Source organism: Acanthopagrus latus, chromosome 1, assembly GCF_904848185.1.
Source record: "Acanthopagrus latus isolate v.2019 chromosome 1, fAcaLat1.1, whole genome shotgun sequence".
NCBI lineage: Eukaryota > Metazoa > Chordata > Actinopteri > Spariformes > Sparidae > Acanthopagrus > Acanthopagrus latus.
In genome coordinates, this window is record NC_051039.1 from 5,563,339 (window position 1) to 5,586,808 (window position 23,470).

The 23,470-nt window shown below is 42.3% G+C and overlaps 1 protein-coding gene across 2 annotated transcripts; it reads right to left on the reverse strand.

Moving 5' to 3' along the window:
- Nucleotides 1–1,107: 1,107 nt before the first annotated feature.
- On the reverse strand, nt 1,108–17,858 carry micall2b (mical-like 2b). Of its 2 annotated transcripts, none has more exons than XM_037093401.1 (16): nt 17,473–17,858; nt 14,197–14,245; nt 11,710–11,851; nt 11,429–11,616; nt 11,084–11,211; nt 10,218–10,937; nt 9,316–9,521; nt 8,823–8,889; nt 7,856–7,998; nt 7,586–7,632; nt 6,854–6,977; nt 6,621–6,723; nt 5,185–5,258; nt 4,982–5,096; nt 4,568–4,614; nt 1,108–2,927 (listed from the first exon to the last, which is right to left on the reverse strand). In XM_037093401.1, exons 1-16 carry the CDS (start codon nt 17,613–17,615, stop codon nt 2,851–2,853), a joined length of 2,373 nt encoding a protein of 790 aa, XP_036949296.1. In that variant the 5' UTR covers nt 17,616–17,858; the 3' UTR covers nt 1,108–2,850. The 2 variants fall into 2 exon arrangements, with proteins under 2 accessions (XP_036949296.1, XP_036949298.1); XM_037093403.1 differs by having other exon boundaries at nt 8,823–8,886; nt 17,473–17,857.
- Between the last annotated feature and the right edge of the window lie 5,612 nt (nt 17,859–23,470).

A 23,470-nucleotide genomic window follows, 5' to 3' on the forward strand; every position in this document is an offset into this window, starting at 1 on the left:
TCTAACAAATTAAAGCTGCAGCAGTTAGTCAATAATCGATTAGTCAATCAAAAGAAAATTAATCAACAACTGTTTTGATAATCAGTCCATCATTAATGTGTTGGTTCCAGTTTCGTAAATATAAGAATATCATGTTTTTCTTTGTCATTTATGACGATAAATAAAGAGTCTTTGTGTTTTGGGCTTTGGGCCGACACAAGAAACAATTTGAGGACGTGTTCACTTGTGATGACAATTTATAGACTAAAAGATTACTTGATTAATCGAGACAAATATCTGCAGATTAACTGACAATTTAAATAATTGTGAGTTCAATCTCTGAGGTGAATATTAACCTTTTTCTTGTCACTTTGCAGACGTGTCGTTATAGTTTAACTTGAGGGACTAAGTAATATCACAGGTTTTGTACGCTGCACAGACTCTGAAGTACTTTGTGGCAATTTTGTGATTCGTAATTTGCAGCTTTACAGATAAAGAAATTAAAAAATGTTCCTGTGAAACCTGGCTGTGAAATAGTCATAATTGTTCTCACTTTGTTGAAGGAAGAGTTTAATGTACTTAAAAAACAAAAAACAGCATCTGCAGCCACAAAAATGCAGAATCAGAAGGAGACATTAAGTTTGTTACCGACCTTTAACCTCAAATGGATTCTGTGCTTTATTTAGGTTTTTAGGTTCAAACTGATCTCTTACTAGAGTAAAGAATTATACACAACAACACTATGTCATAGTTTCACTAGAGAAGTCTAAACAGACGTAGCAGGAGGGAAGACTGTGTCGTCTGTCTGCAGTTTTGAGAATAGAAGAACAATCAGAGCATGAAAACTTAAACTTAAGAATAGAATCGAAATGTTAAACTTATATTAAAAATAATCTGCGTCTTTCGTTCTGCCGCTGGGTTTGGACCTTTTAGTGTATTTGTCCTCTCCACAGATCAAACATACTGAACCAGATTATTATGTTCGCCTGTGTACATGTGGGCTCTCAGTGACATGGAAAGTCTCATGCTGCCTCCTAGTGGTGGCAAAGAGAAAATACATCATCCCTGTTTTGTTGCAAGATAAATCCTGCTGGGACTAAATATCATCAAATCATTGCTGAGCCCGGATAAAAACCATCACAATACAAGTTTATTTCATTTAAGTTTCTGGAAGAAGCACTAACTCTGCTCCTGAGAGACTGTCCAGAGCACCATGAGCAATTAAGGATGTCAACTTCTTAACATTTGAGTACATTTATTAGTCATTTGGTTAAAATCCAGTCCTATTTCTCCATTTAATAATCACACTGTTGTAAACTTTATACAATATATACAGCTGAGATATCAGGGAACAAAGGGGACAATCACATTAACATATATACAATGTTAAATTATGTGTGGTAACAATCTGGTTGCAATGACATTAAGCAGTTTGGTCCCAACACAAGATATTTTAAAGTTTGCTTCAGTGCCTGTGAAAAATGACTTAAAATAATAGACTGGTGCCTCACAAGTTAAACAGGAAGCATTTAAAACATAATGTAGGAATACAGATCCAATATGGACCAGCCGAAGACACCAACAAGATTCATCCTTTTCCTCTAGTCAATGGACAAATGCAGCAAAAAAGAAAAACAAAAAGATTCTTCCAATGATGTTGGAGCATCGAATATGCATCAATTCATGAGTGTCTAATGTTAAAAACAACTTACTAATGATTTGGAGCTTTTCACTAAAGGATCATCTTCTCTGAATGACCTCAATGTGCTGTTCAAAGCTCTAAATTATTAATTAGTGAACATTTGAGAGTACTCTGCTGTTCGCAACGGTCTAAGATGCTCTAAACACACACGAGTGTGTGTCTAGAACTGTGTTTCCCAAATCTTGCTCGACTCACAGCACTCTTGCTACAAAGCTTCGCCTACAGTACTTACGACACTCATCGCAGGTTGTATTTACCTGCAGGCTGTGACAAGTTCGGCTTAGGAGGGATTATTCCCTCTCAGACTCTTAATTTGAGGCCCTGAAGATATTAAATTATCCCGTAATTCATGAGGAGCAAAGAAATTGAGACACAAGAGGAAATGCTCATGAACTGCAGGTTTGAAGCCACTGGTCTAAAAAGTGTTTAAAAAAAAACAAAAACAGTACATGTCACCTTATCGAAGGGCAGCGCTCTCAGTAAACTTGCCGTTGTCTGAGAAAAATGAGGCCCGTGTTTGACAGAAAACTACAGAGAGAGACCTTTAAGACTAAAAGAGAAACTCATTCAACATGTAATCCACGACAGCCGGGTCAGAGAGGGACCCTCAGAGTCACCAGCAGCATGTAGACTGCACCTCAACACAGCACAGAGCAGAAAACCGCTGTCTGACCTGTGAACTTTAACTCGTATTAGCATCTTAGCATCGCTGTGTATAAGGAGAGGAAGTGTGTGTGTGTGTGTGTGTGTGTGTTTGACAGCATTAAGTAGACAGATTAAGACTAGAAGGGTATTAAAACTAACAACTGGAGCACTGAACCCAATCACATCACGGCTGGTGAGTCATTAACCCCTCAGCAGCATCGTGTGTGTGTGTGTGTGTGTGTGTGTGTGTGTGTGTGTGTGTGTGTGTGTGTCTCACTGGCAGGCAGGGGTAACGTCAGATCTTGAGTGATGCAGTCGACAGAGGGAAGGGCATTTTTCTATAAGCGCTCAAAATGACAGCTCACACACTCACTCACACATATTGTATACACACAAACACACACATACACACGCACACATCCATGTTATCCCATGAATCACAGGCTGAGTACACTGACATTAAGACTACAGCAAGAGCAGCAGAAATCATCAAAGCGAGCGACGGCGCTGTGTTTCCGCGAGCATCATCCCTCCTTCTTGTTCCCCCAGCCGAACAGTTTGGACATCGGAGACTTTTTCTTCGGTTTGTCTTTCTTTATGTCTGAGAGATGGAAAGACAGACGGAGAGAGAGGGAGAAGGAGGAGAGGTTAGCAAAAGTTGAAACACAGGTAAACATAACAGGCATGTTTTGTTCATTTTTGAATATTTAAAAAAAATGTTCCAATCAATTTAAAACCACTGTTTGCAGCTCTACAAACGCCATACGTTTGTTCTGATCTTGCGGTAGATTTTTATTTGTTTGTATCACAGCTCAGCGTGAACCGAGTCGGTGGAGACCAAAAAAGAGCTTAAAGTTTGTGAATATTGCACTTACATTTCTCAGAAACATTACTCCAAACAAATGCTAACGTTGCTCCGTGTCTAGCAGGTGGTTGCTTAAAAATGTTAGCAACAAACATGAATGATTTATAGTTTGTAGAGGAGTTCTGCCCCAAAATGACCCCCAAAAAAATAATGAAAGCAGTTTTAAATATGAGGCACTGACATCCCTGCAGCAGCGCTACACATTGGAGCCACAGTCTTTTCTTAAAAAAGTCACTTGTGCAGAGAATTTAGCGCTTCATGAACAGTTGAAATGTCAGTTCAAGCCAAATGTAGCAACTGTGGACTGATTTGTGAACAACCAAAAAAAAATTCCAACACACGTGAGCAGAGAAGAGCGAGATGTTTGTCGGTATAACGTTAGCTAACTGCTAGCTGGTAGCCTGCGTTTCTAAACTGCATATATGACACTAACATAAGGAGAAGGGGTGTTTTCTCTTAAAATGACCATCTTCTACATCAGTAGTACAGTACTGCACATATTATTGTATTTATATGAAATTTATCACAAGCAAAAAGAAAATCCTGCACAAAAGTTTGTTTTTAGCCGGTTTAGCTATCAAGCTAGGTCTGTTTCACCTGTGGGAGTTCACAAAGCTGAAGCTCGTCTGCTGTGATAGTTTAATGTGGTTTAATGTATTTAGTGGACTGATTCAGAGTCAGTTTATCCAGGGAATGGAGCTCCGGTTGAGTTATGAGATTTTTCACAAACAGCTGCCAGTGAATCCCAAAGTTGTGTCGTGCGTATGATGTGATACAACATGTGTGTGGAAACTGTCGCATCACTCAGAGCGGGAATGAACTGTGAAACTTTGGCATTAACTTTATGAATACATTAAATTGAAATGGCTAGTCTTTAGCCCACGGTCGGCATTCGTTCGCTGTAGCATAACGACCTTTTCCGCTGAAGTTCAATAAATCTCCTCAATTTCAGCCCTGCTTTCCCGGTCATGAATTGCAAATGAAGCCGGCTTTAACTCTATTCTATCAGAGGGTCAAATTAACCAGCTACATTATCCATTTGTCTAATAGGAAACGCTGCCGACGAAAAGAAGGGGGAGCATTTTGTTTGATGCTTTTTCCATTAGCAGTCATTAGATCAAATGAGATGAAAACATCGCCCAGTGGCACCCTTAAAAATGCAGCACATTCACACACACACACACACACACACACAAACACATTCGCATAAACCACAATGAGAATTCTATCTACTTCAATTAGAGGCGTCCATGATGGAAATCCTCAATTGGATAATTTATAAGCCAACTAAGTTGCAGTGACACCGGGGTTGAGATAACTAATGAGCAGAGCGGCGGGAGGGTCAGACGGCCTGTGGAGGTGGTGGAGACACTCACTGAAAGTCTTCATCATCTTGTTTAGCTCCTCGTCCTCCTCTTCCTCCCTGAGAACACACAGAAAAGTGATTAACAGCAGTTGGTACATTTACTGTATTCACACAGACGGCAGATGAGTCTGCGAGCACGAGGGGCAGCGACACATTTCGGAGGTTGGCTCTTCACTCTGACGCGAGTAATTTCACCGACACCGAAGGCGTTACGTTTTCAAGTGGTTTGTTTTGTCTGTTTGTCAGCAGGATTACAGATGAAACTAATGCCCCGATTTTCACGAAAGCTACGCAGAAGGGCGGATCACGGCCCGAGGAAAATCACATTACATTTGCCAAATCCAACTGAGAGAATAATATTTATATTCTTGACATGCGGTCGAGCTCGTGTGAGCAGAATCTGGTTATCAGTAACAAAACACACCTGAGTCTGTCCTCGTCCAGACCCTCCACGATGGCGTTCCTGTCATTGACGATCTCCACCAGTTTGGCCATCAGCTCCTCTTCTCTCTTGCGGTCCCGGCTTGTTTTCAGATGATCTGCTCAAACACGAAACACATTGTTAAGCCCCCGTTGATCGATCCGTTTCAGGTTTTGTTGAATCTGCTCTCACCCACAAATCCTCACCTGGTTTGTCCATCAGTCTCCTGAGCTCCTGCTCCACACTGGGCTGCTGTTCCTCCAGGTCCTGGGTCCTCCCACTACACAATAATAACGATAAACAAATGTGAATTGAAATAAAGTGTTGTATTGTTACTATCACCTAAAACTGTTCAAAGCTCTGGCAAAATTAGGTGAATCAAACATTTAACAGATGTTCAACCTTCAGTGAATTGCAACATGTTTTGACGGCCGTCCGAAAACATTTTCTTGAGACACTTTGTAACATTTACAAGTAACTTAATTCCCATAATGAAAATGCTGCAGAGATGACTTATTGTATCGGGTATTAGGAGGTTAAAAGAAAAGAAAAAAGGAAAAAAGCCAGTTGGATTTTTCCTTTGGCAGCACTGTAATAATGCTCAACTCATCTCCAGGCTGTAGGACTCATTCCTCATTCCTGCGAATCCAAAACAATAAGCTGAAAGTCGCTAAAACAATTTAAAATGCAGTGGATGATAATAATTTGTGGATCTGATTCATTGTTAACATAAAAAATATTAATTAAAGCAGCTTTTAAATGCCTGTAACTCAGTGGAGGGAGCTCAGTGTCTGAACCACTTGTACAAAATCCTTCTACACTTTATTGTCAACTTTTTCTCCATAAATCCCACAATGTGTGTATTTTAAATGTAGATCTGGATTCAAATTATTATTATTAAAAGAGATTTTTCTTCTTTTGCCTCGGTTGAGGTTGATAACGACATGTTGTTGGACGATACATATATCAGCAACTGCGATTAACAGTATTATTGTCATTTGAAAGACTGTTTTATGAGATGCTGGCACTATAAAAAGTGTAATAACTCATGTTCATCCTTTTAAAGAGCAGAGGATGTTTGATTCATAATATTCAGACATTAGAGATGTAACGTCAAATCTTTATTTCAAAATTCTAAATAAATAAAATAAGCCTTACAACCAAATCAATAAATCAAATGTAAAATGAGCTGTTCTTATAGTGAACAGTCTTGTAATTGTGGGTAAAACCCTGCGAGGTATTCTGGCATCATGTCGGCCAAAATGTTGGCGAACACAACAAGGACACAACGGGCGATATCGAGGTCAGCAGAACAAAAATGTTCAAAGTCACGTAGACACACTGATAAGTCGATAGTGTAATTAACGTGACAGGCCTAGCTGAAGGACTTCAACATTTAATTTGGTAAAAGAATAATTGCGTTTGTGGTGTTAAGCAGCATCCTGCTTCACACTTCTCTGTCCACGGCAGCCTGCGGGGGGGCGAGTCTGTCTCGTTCCAGGACGTCCTGCTGTGGGACGGAGGTGGGAGGACACTGGGAATTCAAACTGTCAACCTTCTGGCCACAAGTCTGTTTCACTAATCGCTAAATAGTGGCATGCCCCTTCTCTAAGTATGTGTGTGTGTGTGTGTGTGTACTCACATGTAGACCAGTTCAGACTCCCGGCGCATGGCCACCTGCTTGTTCCTGATCAAGCTGAACCACTCGACCATGAGCTCGTCCATGAGAGAGTCATCTTCACCCTCTGACACACAAAACACACACACACACACGGTCAATCCTACGTACACGCCATCTTCTAAATCTGCCGGTTTTTAAATCACTGCTTATTAAAAGAGGAGGCTCATTTAGTGCTCGTGTGTTTGTCATCGCACCTTCCTCGCAGCCGCGGAGCCTCATCTCCAGCTCCACTCCTCTCTTCTCCAGCTCGTTCAGATTGTCTTCGATGTCCTGCAGCTCCTTCATGATATCGTCTTTGTGAATGTAGTCTGGTTTAGTCTAAACGTGAAACACAAACAGATCAAGAACACGGATGCAGGTTGTGGATACTCAAATATGATGGATAAAAAATATATGTGATTATATTATTGAATGAATGCTTTAGTAAAAAGGTCCAGTTAGTAGGATTTAGGGGCAGAAATGGAAAAATCTTATTGGAAGAAATGTAATACAAAATATTAATCATGTTCTAATTAGTGTTTACTTGGTGAATGTGTTGGTTTTAGTGTTTCTAACTCCACTCCCAAAACGACATGACTGCGCCACCGACAGGCGTTACCAGAACTCATGCTGTCCCAGTTAAACCTAAAGAAGTAGTTTTACTTTGAGGAGAGAAAAAGTAGTTGGCCATGTTTCTACAGAAGCCCAGAATGGACAAATTAAACACAGACAGCAGAGAGGCACATTCACATGTTTGTATTTTGCAACCTTTTTTGCTTGATATGACTAAATCCGTCACACTGGAGCTTCTTGATGGTTAAAATGCTTTATATAGTTTATTCTCAAACTATTCTATATTCTATATACTATATTATGTACTTATATTAACTCTCAAAATGATGCGAAATGAGCAAAAGCAAACTTATTATCCATCTGCGGTTCATTACCTTGGAAACTTTTGATTCTGTTGAGTCTCCCTGACCATTCAGGAATCCTGAAACAGAAAGAGATTAAATAAATAAATAGTGTTAAAAACAAAGACAAAGGATGGAAGAAACCCTGAGAGGTGTTGTTCATATATTTAAACCGTTTCTTGTAGAAACATATTTATGTTAGAATAAAAGAGGATTAAAGAACAAAATAAGCGGGTGTAGGTATAATTGTTTAATTCATATTCAAACACAGACCAGTATTACAACACAGGTGATCATTTTTACCCTTTGGTGCTGGTGGAGTGACAGAAATGCTGGAGCTGTGGAGACCCGGGGAGGGAGAAGGTCCCACAGACAGCTCTGAGGTCTGTGACTTTCCAGCTCCGTTAGCCCAGGGTTTAGGAGAGGACAGTGCAGGAGCAGCCGGTCTGTGGATGGATGGAGGAAAAAAATAACAGAGACAGAATTTAATTAATGGCAATTTATCTGCTCCTACAAGTCGTTCCTTCTCTGTCTCGCTACAGTTCTGATTCATGAGAGCGGGAGGGGAAGGTCATCTGGGGGAAAGGAACTCTGAGCACGGAGCATATGTTGCACCACGGAGGACTCTACTCCGTCTTGACACCATTTGGGGCTCACATGCATGTGGCGGAAGAGGAGCGACCGAACGCTCCGACTACAAATGATGGCCGAGCCATTTGGAGGAGCAGCAGGTTCAGGCTTCCTGCGGGACGAGTGGTTGGATAGATGGATGAAGGATCAAAGGATGGATGGATGGACAGGACAGAATTTAAAAAAAAACAAAAAAAAACGGCCATACAGTTAACGCTTGACGATGCTGATGCGCTGTGAGCTCGCCCACGTGCAGATTATCCCTGCTGGAGGTTTGAAATCAGGACGTGAGCCAGTAAAGGAAGAAATTAAAGTCCAGTGTGAAGGATTGAGTGACATCTAGTGGAGCGGTGGCAGACTGAAACTAGCTGAACACCCCTCATCTCACACTCCATGCTAAAAAAAAACCCACAAAAAATGCTCTTCTCAAGTTTGTCCGCTCTAGGCTGACACAGCAGACTCCATGAATATAAAAAGACTTATTCTAAGGTAACGCAAACTCAAGGAGTCATAGTTTCATCTGATAATAGATTATTTCTGCCCCTGAATCCTACACACTGGACCTTCAGCAGGAAGCACAGAATATTAGACAAAACTCAAGAAGTCGAAGACAATAAAACCTAAATAAATCAGGTCTTACTTGGCGTCTTTGGAGACAGGCTTGAGTTTCAACCTCCAGTCTGCAGGAGACTCCTTTTCTGATGCTGCTGAGAAAAAAAACAAATCAAACTAAACTTCAATTCCTTCTTCACACACGAGTCCCAGAGGAACAAGGAGCTCCCTTACACATACGTTACTTCTGTTGAATTAAATTCAGCTCAATTTAGTTCAATTAAATACAACTTTATTGATCTATAGAGGCTGTGCAAAGTGCTGCTGGGCTTCCATTGATCGCACTTGTTCCAGGATGTTGTGATCTGAGATGTTTGGAGGCCATGTCGTGTTTCTCAGGCTGCAGTTTTTGCAGCGTGGCAGGACGTGATTTCCTGCTTCTGGGGAGAGCAGGTGACATGGTGGTACATGTGCCAGGACCCAAGATCTCCCATCATAACACTGCATTCTAATGAGACAATCAGTGCTGTTCACTGTAGCCATTTTAATGTAATGTAGAGTATGAACTGTGTGAGTTCCACCTGTGGTGCTGGGTGATGCGGCGCCGGGCTTCGAGGCTCCTCTCTCTGGGGTTCTGGCTCTCGGTCCACTCCCGCTGGCCGGGCTCAGAGAGGATGTCCTGGTGTCGGGAGTGTGCAGGTCGGCGAGGAGCGACGAGTCGACTCTCAGCTTCACTCTCCCTCTGACTGCCTCCGGCTCCCTCTTTGGGGTCTCGACCACTGAAGGTCTGATTGGAGGAGAAGTCGTATTAATTCTTTATTAAAATCTCCATCAGCACCATTAAAGACGCTGATTATTCAAGACCTTCACACACACGACAGCCACATAAACACAAACAACACAACTGAATTAAATATCAAGTTCATGATTTCAGAAGAAAAGCTAAATTCTCAACTAAGTACACTTACTAAAGTAAGAACGATGTAAAGGTAGTTTTACTTTACTTTAACATTTCTATCATCTGTTACTTTATATTTCTACCAAACTACAATTCAGAGGCAAATTGGTATTTTTTTTACTCCACTACGTTAATTATTTATAACTTACGTAACTTGTTACTTTGCACACTCACTCAGTTTAATATTAAAACACGTTATTCTAAAACATGCAGTTCCACATAATGAGCATCTTCTGCCAAGTAGGATTTGCACTTTCACCCAGATTTACATTTTTAGTTCTCACATACTTCTTGTAATTTAAGGAACATATTTGAAATTATGGCTCCCTGAATATTTGAAGAACATGTTTTTACTAATAATACTAATCTTTATTATTCTCTTGAACAATGTGCAGCAGCAATGAATTCCAGCAGACTAATAACCTTCCCTGTGTTGTATATTGAAGTACTGCTGATGACCAGCAGAGGTCAGTCCACAGCAGCTCTTTGTCTGTCTGTCTGTCTGTGTGGCCTTCCATTACTCACTTGTCAGTTTTCTTCAGCACCACATTTGTCCACGATGGTTTACTGCTGTTGTTGTTGTTCTCCTCCGTCAGCTTCTTGGAGATGAAGGCTGCTGCTGATGCTTTCGACTTGCCGCCGTCGCCCACCTTTCCTGGATCTCCGCCTGCACCGCCGGTGTTCGAGCTCACACTTGTTTCCTTTCTGCCGCCAACGTTCACCAGCACAGTCACAGCCTGACCTGCTGTGGCCTGCTGGACTTTGCCGCTCACGTTCGACCCTTTATTTATGTCGATGCTGGCCGTTGTGGTCTTTTTCTCTTCATTGTTGGCGGTGTTGTCCGATTGGAAGAAATTGAGCTTGGACTGCAGAGTCTTCGCCGCTGTGGTGGAGGTGCGAGGAGCAGGGGTGGGCCTGGGCGTGACAGTAGTGGTGGTGGTGAAGGTGGACTCAGCTGCGGTCCGTGAAGGTGTCGGTTTAGAGACCAAAGATGTCTGAGTGTCTTTAGCAGCAGAAAAGAGACTGGAAGCAGGCCGGGAGGGAGACGGAGTAGAAAAGGTGCTGGAGAAGCTCGGGGTGGTGCTGGGTTTCTCCGTAAGCCACGTGGGTCCCAGTCTGGAGGGAGTATTGGTGGAAGTACCTGTGTTGGTTTTTGTGGCGTCTGGTGCAGGAGTGAATTTGGGAGCTGGGGTGTTTGTGGGTAAATCTCTGAAAGGTGCAGATGTGTTTGTAGGCGACAGCAACCTGAAAAGACGGAATCACAAGTTAGTGCTGATTTTTTTCAGATTGATCAATCCATTAACTGATTTTAATCAAAAACAGCTATGATCCCTCTGGTGGCACGATTTCTGTGGATCAGCTGCGATCTCGTTCATTTCATGGGTTCTTACTTGGCGCAGCTCCTGTGATAGAGCTTCCCGTCCAGCAGGTGTCGCTGCACCAGGTGAACGTGCTTGTTGCAGGACGCACATTTGCTACTTAAGGTGCCCGTCTGATTGGACTTCTCAACCAGAACGTCCTAGAAGAGGAGAGGGAGAGGAGGAGAAAGGTTTTAATAAGGTGCAAATGACTACAGCTACTTGCTTTGTGATATTTGTTGGTTTTGTAAAAGCAGTTTGGGACAGAAACAACCGACCTTCACAGCTTTAATGTGTTCGAGTCTTGTCTACACTTCCTGGACTCTTAAATGTGATTCATGATGTTTGTGTGTGAAGTATTCAGGCGGTAAAGGTTACCTGCTTGACATTTCTGCTTTGTTTTGGGGAAGGAGCGGGCCTGGTGATGTTGGAGGAGGGGGGAGGGCTGTTCTCTCTGGCAGGTTTGGACGAGGGGAACACTTTGGCCGTCACCGGCTGGTTCTTCTTCCCGGACGGTTCCCCTGTCGGCTCTTCAGCCGGGCGCTTTATACCTGCCATACCACCAACTGCAGCAAACGCACAGATAGAAGTTTGGACAAGATGTTACAGGGGAGAAGGGAACAAAAGGCAGAGACGCCGGCAGACACACTGATACTCACTCGGGTTGCGTCCGTGGAAGTAGTTGTAATACTGCGAGACATACGTCAGGATACTGAGGCGGTCAGGAATCCTAAGAGCCACCATGTCTTCTGCATCCAGCAGAGCTGGAATTCCCAACTCCTCCTCTGCAACCTTGAAGGCCTGCAAACAAAACAACATCGACTTTATCCAACAGAATGGGAGAAATGCGGGGTGGATTTTTTATTTTTTTTTTATTTTTTTTTAGAATCCAGGCCGTGCGGCCAAAAGACGGAAATGGGCCGATGAAATCACATAAAAAGCACCGTCTGACTTTGTGAGGCCCAAAAGAAAAATAACACTCTGCGTTCAAACGCACTTCATATGACAATTTTGCTGCTTGATGTTAGTGTTCAAGAGCATGTTTGAAACAGTGAGAGTCCCACAGAAAGATTTCCTTTTGCAGCTTTATTTTACTAGACTCTTCTTCCAAGACCGAGGAAACATTTCTCAAGAGAGTTTAAGCCAAAATCAGCATGTTTAGACTCTGAGGAAAACAAGACTGTTGATAGATGCTGATCCTTTTTTTTTTTGAAACACTTCATTTATATTAACTTTCTGTCTCACTGAGGGCCTCTCTATTAGATTACAGATGATCATCTCACCCGTGTTTTCTATTGTGCATCTCTTGCTTTTGTTCAGACATCATATTTCTGACCACAGATTGAATCTACGCCTCGTGTGTTTAAAGAGCCGCTTGGGTGTCAGGAATTTCCAAACTGGATCCCCCATTCAGCGATTCCATGGAAGCAGAAAGAAAACAACAAGCAGAGACAGGCCAGCGAGCAGCAGAGGCCGAACTTAATGAGTAATCAGACGATGAGCGGAGCCATAAAAACACTGTTTACTCTGCTGTGCCCTATGGCCCCTTTAATCTCTTACAGATTATCGATTTATTTACCAGCCCGTGGTTTCAGCTTTGTTTCAGTTCAGAACGTGAATCGTGTCACATAATCACGGTTTAATGTAGGTTTTTCATTCTACTTGGGAAAAAAAAAAGTCTGTGATGTTGAGTTTGTGTGAGTCCCGGAGCTCAGAGTCCAAATAACGAAGCTCCGGGAAGAAAATGAAAAGTAAAGAATGCAACAAACCAGCCAACGTCAAAGTGCCCAGATTTAAACACTCCATCATTGGCAGTGACTTCTCCTCTTAACTATGTTCAAACTCTGACGCTTCAGGATGTTGAAAGTTCGCTGTTACCCAACATGAGCTGCTGAAGCAACATCCAGAGCCAACAGACACGCTGAAGCCACTGCAAGCTGCTGCAGGTAACAGCTGCTTTCACCATCCATCACATCTGCTCAGCTGCACGTTTGGATTGATTTATAAATCATTTGGTGTTTAAAACGTCAGGACAGCTCAACACGTCTGAAGTCTGAGCTGTTAGGAGGATCTTGATTTTAGAAAAGCTCATTAAAATTCTTCCAAAGGTCGAGAATGAACGTTGATGCTTTCTGATATTTAATCAGCAAATATATAAACAGCATCATGTCAAGTATGAAAAGAGTTGTGTTTATTTAGTCTATGATCAGATATTTTATAATATAAACCAGCAAACTTAACGTGAAACTTAAGTGCTGTATAAGATCTAATATAACCATAAATTCAGATTATCTACACTTCTATAGTCATGCTGGCGGCACAGTGGTGCTTTCAGCTAAACGCACACGCATTATCTGTTTTCTTCAGGTCTGACAGATGTGTTGAATGCATTTCTTTCCTCATAAAATATTTGAAACGGTCTTTAGAGTCAGCATGGTTGACTTCAATCACTGTGTCCCAATTCAGGGTCTGCATCCTTCGAAGGACCCGACCTTTGTGGTCTTCGAAGGCTGTGTCAACCGTTGTTAAATGGGACGGTCTCGCCTTTGGAGTGTTTCCTTACATCATGATTTTTGGGCTGTGAAAGTGACGATCTACACCACGCGATGTCTCCATTTTCTCTCTTTCTTTCTTCTTTTTCGGGCACGCAAAGAATCTTGGGATATGTGAGGCCACATATGTGAAGGACAGTAGCCGTGCATCCTCCAAAAAGAGGGAAAAGAAGGCTGCATTTGGAAGAGCCTTCAGACTGAGACAGCTTTTGCGTGGCGTTGTGACATAAGTGGCCTTCAAATGCTCCTCTGAAGGATGCAGACCCTGAATTGAGACACAACAAGTGTTTGCTAGCTTGTAGTTTTCTTCTTCCCTTCCTACGCTGGTGCACTGTAGCATGTGACTGCCACCTGCTGATCAGTGAGGATGGCAAGGTCTAGAACGGCACGAGGAACTTTTAAGTCATGAGGATTCATCCTGTGGTTGTTGAAATATTTCAGTCTTGAACAAGTTTGTTAACTGGAAGATTAATGATCGGTATTAAGAAATCTTTTATACTGATATCCTTTGTGTGAACAGGAAACATGAGTTTGTCACGACAAAAAAATTCAAAGTGTTCAGAGGTCAAAATGCAGAATGTAAACATGTTTTACCAGTTTGTTGTTGTCGTAAACATTTTCCTTCTTCAGTGAGTCGAAGTCGCTGCAACAGATGAGATAAGAAAATGAGTGACTAAACACCAGAACATCCAACTTCCCTTCCTCATCTGTTTGTTTACAGACAGTCGAGGCACGTCGTTATTTAGTCATGCACAACAACGTATGTGGTGACACTGACAGCATGACTTTTCAATTCATTACACATAGTGTCACATGTCTGCAGCCAGCGTGTCATGACACTGACACTTCTGCAGAAAGCTCAGCCTGCGTTCATCGCAGGCCTCCAAGTGTTTATATTTAGTGACCTGAGGCCTTTAACTTTAACTTTTATTAGTGCTTCAGCCCATGCAAACGTGAAATATGGCTGCAGGTAAAAACAGTGATGGAGACGACTGGAACAGCTGCGTCTCCTCTTAAACTGAAACTATCTGCCACAATGGCCTCACTGGAACAAAACCAGGCGTCTCTGTGTGAAACTGGCCAATGTTCAACTACAGACGATGAGTCAGTTCTTTGGAATATTTTGAAAAAATTAAACCAAAGTCTGACGCTGACAGGTCTTATTCAGACCATCTTGCGCCACTTTGCAGCTGTCAAGTACAAAATATTAACCATTATTCCCTGCTGGAAATTCCCCAGGAGTTATCACAAAGTCCTGGCAAGAGAAAAAACAAACAAAGGGCATGTCCTCTTTAGTTTCCTGTAAAAAATGAGTAACAAGCATTTGATATAAGCAGCGGAGACGAACTGTACGAGATCCCATTCAACTTGGATTTTCAGCTCCGACTGCACTAACAGGGGGCACAGAGGTTGGAAGAGCTGAGACAATTAGTCGATTCATTGATTTGTCATTAAACAGAAAATCAAACGACAGTATTTGGATCATTAACAACTCCTTTTAGATGTTTATCAAGCAAAGATTACAAACATATACCAGGTCCTGCTTCTTAAATGTGAGGAGTTGGTGCAGTTCTCCTTTTCATATTGTTGTAAATCAAATTTCTTTCGGTCTTGTAAGACAAAACAAGCGATGCTGAGACATCACCATGGACTGATGCAACATGTGTTGAGTATTTTTCCTTCAGTGATGATAAACATCGCTAGGCGCAGCCCTGAACAGGATGAGATCTGAGGATCAGCTATGGTTTGTGCAACTTTGATTTATAACAACGAGCGTTTCTTTAAAGAGGTAGAGCAAAGTGCTCTTTCTTTGCCTGAGGCCGATCTCTTTCAGTGTAGTGGCCTATTATTGAAGTATGCACGATATGTGGCTGTTCTGGAAGCAAAACAAATTGATTGATTCCATTCAGGCTCAAGCACTTAGCCACGTATCCAGATTAACAGATGTACAACTTGTAACCTCCTATCTTCAATTTTAGTGTGACGGAGCAGGTCGGATCACATACAGGCAGACAGATGGTCACACCTGGACATATAAGTGGTGTCTAAATTTTATCATTGAGTTCTCAGAAGTGGTTTCTTTTATTCTTCAATTAGGTATACAATATTTGTACGTTTAACATAACTAAACATTAATCAAAGAGCCCGACTGATACGTGATTGTTGGGGTCAATGCTGATACAGATATATCAATAATACACATTTTTCTTTTTTTTGTCAACAATCCCTCAAATGTGTCCTTTAAACACAGATATGTAAAAGGTGTGAGGTAATATTTTACAGATTGGATGAATTAACCTTTTCTGGTCCAAAATGATTTTTTTCTATCTCTGCGCAAGAACTCTGGTTGGTTCGAGCTTCTAACAAAGTTTGTGGGTCATAAGTAAAAGTATAGGTTTCAGTGTTTCGTCAGCGATCAAGAATCGTGGAAAAGACTTGAAGATGTCTCATTTCTATTTACAGTATGTGACCAGGATGCTGCACTGCTCTCCAGGACTAGCTAGCTAGCATTAGCAATGTTAGCATTACAAGCCTTCACATTAGCATTGTTAAGTTTGCCGAACAAGTCATGGTACACTTTACAGCAGAAAAAGGTAATGTCTAATTTTACATTAATCTACAAAAGAGCATCCATTACGATGTCCTGGAAGCTTTTATTGATGGGCCATAACGTCTAAGTGTGCTAGCTAGCTTTAGCTATAGCATTGGAAATGTTAAATTTGCCGCACTAGTCCCTGAAAGCTTTTTATCAGCAGCTCACAGCCTGTACCGTTGCATATTAATGACATTTTCAACCTACAAATTAAAAAAATATCAAAAGATATTAGGCTGACATTGTAACCGCATTTAATACAGTTGAAAAGACGTTCAAGTTTGCTAGCTAGCTCTGGCATTAGCAAGTCTGTTGTACAAATGACAGAAGCTTTTTTATTGGCTGCTCACAGCCTGTGTCGTTCCATATTAATGGCATTTTATATTAGATTATATTATTACATTATTATAAAAATGTGTTTTGTGACAGGCTGACGTTGTAACCACATTTTAAACAGTTGAGAAGATGTTAAAGTTTGCTAGCTAGCTTTGACATTAGCATTACCAATGTTACACTTTCCGGCAAAGTCCCCTGAAAGCTTTTTCTTGGCAACTCAGAGCCTGTATAATTCAATGACAGTGAATCTCAACCTACTAATTAACAAATGATCAAAATAATTTTTTTGGCAAGAAGAAAATAAGGTAGTGTTGATGTAGACTAGCTGGCGTTAGCAACATTAGCTAGCGCACCAACTGACAACAGCTCGAGGAGGCGGATGATTCGATGATTTTTCTGCATTTTGTTCAATTCAAATAAAAGTTTTCATGACGGTAACACATCTGCCAATACATTATATCTGTCATAGGACAATATCAGCCAATAATTATGTCCAACTGATATATTATCAGCTCTAATTATTCCTTGTTCGCTTATATTTGTTTTAACTGATCTGGCATTTCACAAGAACCTGAGACCTGAGAGTTGCTGAAGTCTCAGGTCCACTTCATGATATAAATATTTAGCAACAGTGTTGACAGACGTTATAAAAACATCACATGTTGTCAGGTAAACTGTGTTTCCGGCCCCCCTTCAGTCTCTGGGCTCCTCAGATCCTCAGCTCAGCTCCTGCTCCTGGTTTTCCTGCAGACCCGCGAATCTAAAGTTTGTCCCGCTTTTCATCAAACAACTGCTGAAACCTACAACCGAGCTCAGCGGTCAAACCACCAGACTGCTTCTTCCCTGAACAGCCAGGAAGCAGTCAGGCAACATGCACACACACACACACACACACAGTTCATTCACTCGGTCTCTCCGTGTGGTCTGGTCCTGGTACTCACATCAGATCGGGTCTGTGTTTGTGTATGAGGGCGCAGAACGCCATGCCGTCCCTGAAGGACGTGGTCATGTTGGTGATGGACACGTCCCGGTATCCCTCACACCGGAGCCGGCACCACTGCTGCAGCGCCTTCACGGCCGCCATCCCGGAGCTCAGGTCCCGGACTGATCCGATCCGACTGTGAGAGCAGCTGAGCGGCTGTAGGCTGACGGAGCTCCCCCCTCTTCTTCCTCCTCCTCCTCTTCCTCCTCCTCTTCCTCCAACAGCAACAAAACACTTGTGAAAAAGTTTCCACAGCAGCAGCAGCCTGGACACACGGTGTATCCAGGAAGTGACAGCCTGCAGGAGTGTGTGTGTGTGTGTGTGTGTGTGTGTGGGAATCACCCTTTTCTTGAGTGAGAAGTGGATGTGACACCTGTGAAAGGTGAACAGTGACGTTGCTGCTAGGTGGGCGGAGCTTCGTTTGCCTTTGTGTTTTCTGTCAACCCTCTGTGTGTGTGTGCGTGTGTGTGTGTGTATGTGATAATCTGTGTGATCCAAGTCCAAGTATTTATTATAGATTACAGCTTTTACTCCTCCTGGCATTGTACTGTAGTTTTCCTTTCGTTCAGCTGCCTCAAAAAAAAAGAAAAAACCAGCATGTGTAATGTGTTTGCAGCCATGTCATCGAAACTTCCCCCTAAAATCCCCACAAAGTGAAACTGAGGGTATGTCCTCTCAGCTGAGTCACGTCTATAGCTGCTGCTGCTGTGTGAAATGTAACGTCGTGGATCTATTTCAGGAGCTAATGGAGGACAAACTGTGGAACCAGTTCACCAGGTGTAAGTCGGCCCGTCCTGTCCCGTCCTGTCCTGACGGCAGGGTGTGTTGAAGTGGGCGGGGTGGTGTGTGTTCACAGAGCTACCTGACACCTGCACACATGTTCGGGTGGAGGGCCTCATTCGATCCACACTTCACTGCAGTTGTGCAAGGCTTGTTTCTGCTGCTCTTTCATGGCAGTGTGTTGGCAGAATCAGCTGCAGATTTAAAGTAAGTTAGGTGGAAAATGAGGCCACGTGGGAACAAGAATGGAGCTTTAAGTCACTGGTGCTTCTAACGCCACCGTGTGATCTTTTATAGAACGCCACAGACGTGTTTCTGTCATCAGACGTCACCGATATTAAAACAAAAACACAATATTTAAATTCTTGGTAAACAGTTTATCCACCATCTCTCAAACTCTGGACAAAAACCTTCAATTTCCATTTTCCTTTAAGGAGTTTTTCCTCTTTGTTTTTAAAAGTCTTTGTCTGGCCTTTCATGACTTTATTCATAGGACGGTTTGCAGAGACGGCAAAGGATCATGGGTCGGACTAGAACCCCGATGCTGCTTCTCCACCAACTATCATTTTACAGATCTGTCCAGCCAAATGTGTGAAATTCAACCGTGCACTTCCATTTTGTGTCACGCAACGGGGCAAATATAACCTGAGTACTCATCTGGGCTTTGATGAAGCTGAAGCATGAACTTCCTCTTCAGTGACGTTCCTTTTAAAAACTCACGCATTTCTCCACACTCTGATTCATCATGTTCCTCTGTGTGTGTGTGTGTGTGTGTGTGTGTGTCAGGGGTCAAACAGGTTTTTTCTATATTTACACTGGTCACACGGTCCTCGTTGCGTCACCGATGGACTCGATGGACACAACTTAAACTGGCGTGATGAATTAAAGCTTTTGGCCCACCGTGAGAATCTGTCACTGGAGGGGAAATCTACTAGATTTAAGATTAACAGTTATGTTACAGACACATACACACACTGAAGTTAACTGCAGCTGATATGAAGGAGAAGAAAGCTGAAAAAAGGGAAAGTTAGAGAAGAAAATCTGATAACAATGTAAATATTTGACAGGGAGCAGCAGACGTCACCACACCTTTGAGGAAGACAGCTGAAGGTGTGGAGCGTAAACACAGACCAGTGAGTGTAACACAAAACACTGGAACCTGCAAAACGTGATCAAAAATGGTATTGTTGTGGCATCATGATCCCCAGAGGATAAATCCCGCTGATTTCAATGATCCCGACTTTTCCTTTTGGCTACCATGACGTCTCAGTATTGAATGAGTTGTAATAGAATTAGTTTGAAATAATCATATCTCCCCAAGGAAGCTCAGAGTCAGAACAGACCAGCAACATCAGAGCAGACAGATTTCAGTGGCTGTCACCATCTTTGCACGGTTACCGCCAAACTACCAGCTGATCCAGAACTGGCAGAAGTGGACTCGTGGTGCTGGTCTGGTGCAGCTCGCCAGGCAGCGAGTGGCCAGCTGTCACATAAAGCGCCTGCACCCTGAATTAAACTAAACCAGAAGCCTTAAAATAATATAAACCCTTGTTTGCACTGGGCTGTAAACATGTAAAAATGGCTCAACTTCCAACCAAAGACAAAACAAAAAAATGTATTTAAGATGCATTTTTCACAATGTAAGCCTACAGGGAAAAGTGTTGCTTGGCCCCGGTGCATCATGTGATGATGTTGTGACACAGTTTGGCTCTTACAAAAGTTGGCTTCAAAGCCAGACGCTCTTCCTGGGGGCTTGGCATGCACCAAAAAAAGTTTTCTGGCTCTGTTTTACCTTCCTGGTAATGTGGTTCATTGGTTGTGTCCCAGTTCAGGGTCTGCATCCTTGGGAGGCCGCACAGCGCCGCGCGAAGGCTGTCCCAGTTCGAAGGCTCCTCCAAATGCAGCACACGAAGGCTCCTTCTTTTCCCTCTTTTTGGAGGATGCACAGCTACTGTCCTTCATGGCCTCACATATCCCAAGATTCTATGTGCTCCCAAAAAAGAAGAAAGAAAGAGAGAAAATGGCGACATCACGTGGCGTAGATCATCACTTTTGCGGGCCTGGGCGGCAGAAATCGTTATGTAAGAGTAAAACATCTGGTGACACAACCAGGAAATGCTCAAAAGACTAGACTGTCCCATTTAACAACGGCTGACGCGGCTAACAAGACCGTAAAGGCCGAGTCCTTCGAAGGATGCAGACTCTGAATTGGGACATATGTTAGCGTTTCGTTGCAGTACCACAAGTGGCCACCGTGTCAGATTGGAGGCGAGGCTGAGCAGGTCCTGGTGCGGACGGAGTCGTTTTTGTAGTAGTGTAGCGTTGTCAGTCTGGCTGTACTTTAGTCTTGTTTTTTGCCTTTTTCCTGTTTTGTAAATGAGTTTATGCAAAACTCAGATGATCATCCATGTGTGACATTCTTTCCCTTAATCATTACCGAAATCTAAATTGATCCTCAAAGACGAGACAATTCGCCAAAAACTTGACTTGACTTCACAAAACTGATGGCATGAATATAAGCGCACATAAACAAGGAGCACACACACTCTTGAGGAGGAGCTGCAGTTTGTGTTGTACTGTTTTTATCGGCTTGAGACCGTAAACTAAATTTAAAAAAAAAAAAAACACCCAGACAGTAAAAGAAAGACAAAGGAACAAAGAAGCTGCTTTTAGCTTTTTATGACCCCCGAGACTCTCGTGCACGATAAACATCTGTTCAAAATGATCCGACACGTCTCATTTTGTGGAGCACAATATGAGCCTGTAAGTATGAAGTAAAAGCTACAAAAAAAAACATGACTCAACTGCTTCACAAAACATGCAACCTCAGAACACCCCGACTGAAACGCTTCCTGGCAACAGCGAGAGTTTCTCAAGAAGAACACGTAAACCCTGAGAGTAAATCACTTTTCTTTTTTTTGCTTTTTTTTTCTCCCTGTTTTCATTCCACTGGAGCACGTTTATTCAAATCAGACACGAACAGAACCCCCCCGTCATGAAAGTCCCTGTGAAGTCCTGCACTCTGTCCCCCACGTCTCCCGCATGCCGACCATACAAACACCCCCCCACGCACAAATACTTAATCCTCCCAAATCCAGACAGGAAATGCCCTCGTCAGTAGAGCAGAATGCTTTTGACAGACCCCCGCTTGCTCTTTCTCTCTTTCCTGCCCCCCCTCCTCCTCCTCCTCCGCTGAATGATATATGTGCCCTTCCACAAGCTGCCATCTGGAAACAGTTAGCCCATGAACGTTTGCACAGAGCCAAGAAAAACACGTCTATCTATAGAGTCCATCGGTTGTGGAGGGATAATTCAACCGTGCTATCAGAGGGGGAAATGTAGGACGAGTTGGTTGCTTTCACTTTCTGGATCATGTGTGTCTTTGTGTGTGTGTGTGTGTGTGTGTGTTGAGGACAATTAAATACTTGTTTGCTGTCATGACTCATGAGATCCAGTCAAAGTTCTTGGCTGATGTGCGTCTTTCAGTTTACGGCTTGTTTTCTGGTTAGTTTCTAAGGAGAGCGGCTCAAACTATGAAGCGGTATTTTTAAGTTGTTTTTTTTTTATATATATAGAGGCAAGCAAAAGTTTATCGCCGCAGTCCTCAGATGACCCCCTCGTATCTTTATGACAGACATCCTGAGACTCGTCAATCTGTGTGACCGCTGGGGTTAAAATGGTGGACAGTAAAAAACACACACAAAGAGAAAGAGAAAGACGAGAGAGGCTGCAGAGCTGATGGCAGGAAAGAAGAGGTGACAGAAAATAAGTTAGGATCCCTTCTGCTGTGAAGACAACAGGAGGACGATGTGAAATATGTTTTAAAGATGCCCCTCCTGACAGGTATTAACTCATTAAAAGTGTACAAATACAATATGTTTTCATATTAAAGGAGACCTATTTTGTTCCTCTCCTTTAGTTTATTATACCCAGTAGAGTCTTGTGCATGTAAAAGGTGTTGCAAATTCAAAAAGCCTGAAGTCCGTTCCTCTCTCCCAGAGAAAACACTGCGCCTGAAGCTACTGAAGCGCCTGAAGCTCCTGAAATGTCACATCCTTAATCCTGTGACTTTGTGACATCACATCACACATTTGCATAATTAATACCTATAATCAGAGTTGATGTGAAGATAACTGGAAGTTAAAAACACCAGAGACACTGTGAGCTGTGCTGGCTCAGGCATGTGTGAGCTGACCAATCAGAGCAGGCTGGGTAATCAGGAGGAGGCGGGGCCTTAAAGGGACAGGAGCTAAAACAGAGCGTTTGAGACAGAGGACGAAAAAAGAGCTGCAGGAGTGGACAGTTTGAGAAAACTGATGTGTTTTTTGAGCGTTAAAGCATGTAAACCTATTCTTGTAGTAACCCTGAACAAGACAATGAACCTAAAAATAAGCATAATGTGTCTTCTTTAAAATGTTCACATGCAAATATTCATCATTCTGCAAATTTGCAAGATTCTATGTGCACAGGCTTCAAGTTTCCACGTCACACTTGTGTGTGCTGAATATTGGACTGGTATTAGTATTTTCAATTTGGGTTATGAAATCTGATTCACAAGGAGCACAGAGAGAATTTACACTCAGCATTGAATGTAAAAACAGCTTCAAAGTGTCAAAGTCTGCTCATCCATCATCCTTCACAGTATTGTGGTATGAACAGTGGAATGAAACATGATGGTTTTCATAACGTGTGCATTTGCTTGTCACCTGTATTGAATTCTATGATGTAATTGTTATTAACATTTTAAGCTGTAGGTGGGTCTTTACGAGAAGGTAAATATCAGGTGTCAGGAGTCTGTTAATTTGGGCCAACACACACAAATATGTGAACCTTAATGGCTCAAAGAGCATCTGTAGTAAAATGAGATAAACATTAACCACACATCTTATCATTTCTTAATCTACAAAGGTTGTAATTCACTCTAGAATATCACGTATTAAGAGATAAGATTGCCGTATATGAACACTACCATAAAACTGTCTGTAATTTAATCTGGTTCCTGAGTTACTGAGTACTTTAGACCTGTTGCTGATCAAATATGTTGCTTTGATCAGAGTTGAACTGGCAGGGAACATAATCTGTTATTCACATTTCTATCAAATCTTTCTAACGTGGCGCTTAGACCTGTAAAAAACACTGCGTTTCAACACTTAAAACAGACAAATATTTCAAAAAAA

Excerpts from the sequence above, each read along its gene's own strand:
- micall2b (XM_037093401.1), bottom strand. The coding sequence starts at position 17,615 with ATGGCGGCCGTGAAGGCGCTGCAGCAGTGGTGCCGGCTCCGGTGTGAG. Across the intron at positions 11,617-11,709 it reads CTTCCACGGACGCAACCCGA|TTGGTGGTATGGCAGGTATA; the intron begins GTGAGTATCAGT and ends CGTTTGCTGCAG. Across the intron at positions 2,928-4,567 it reads CAAGATGATGAAGACTTTCA|ACATAAAGAAAGACAAACCG; the intron begins GTGAGTGTCTCC and ends TCCATCTCTCAG.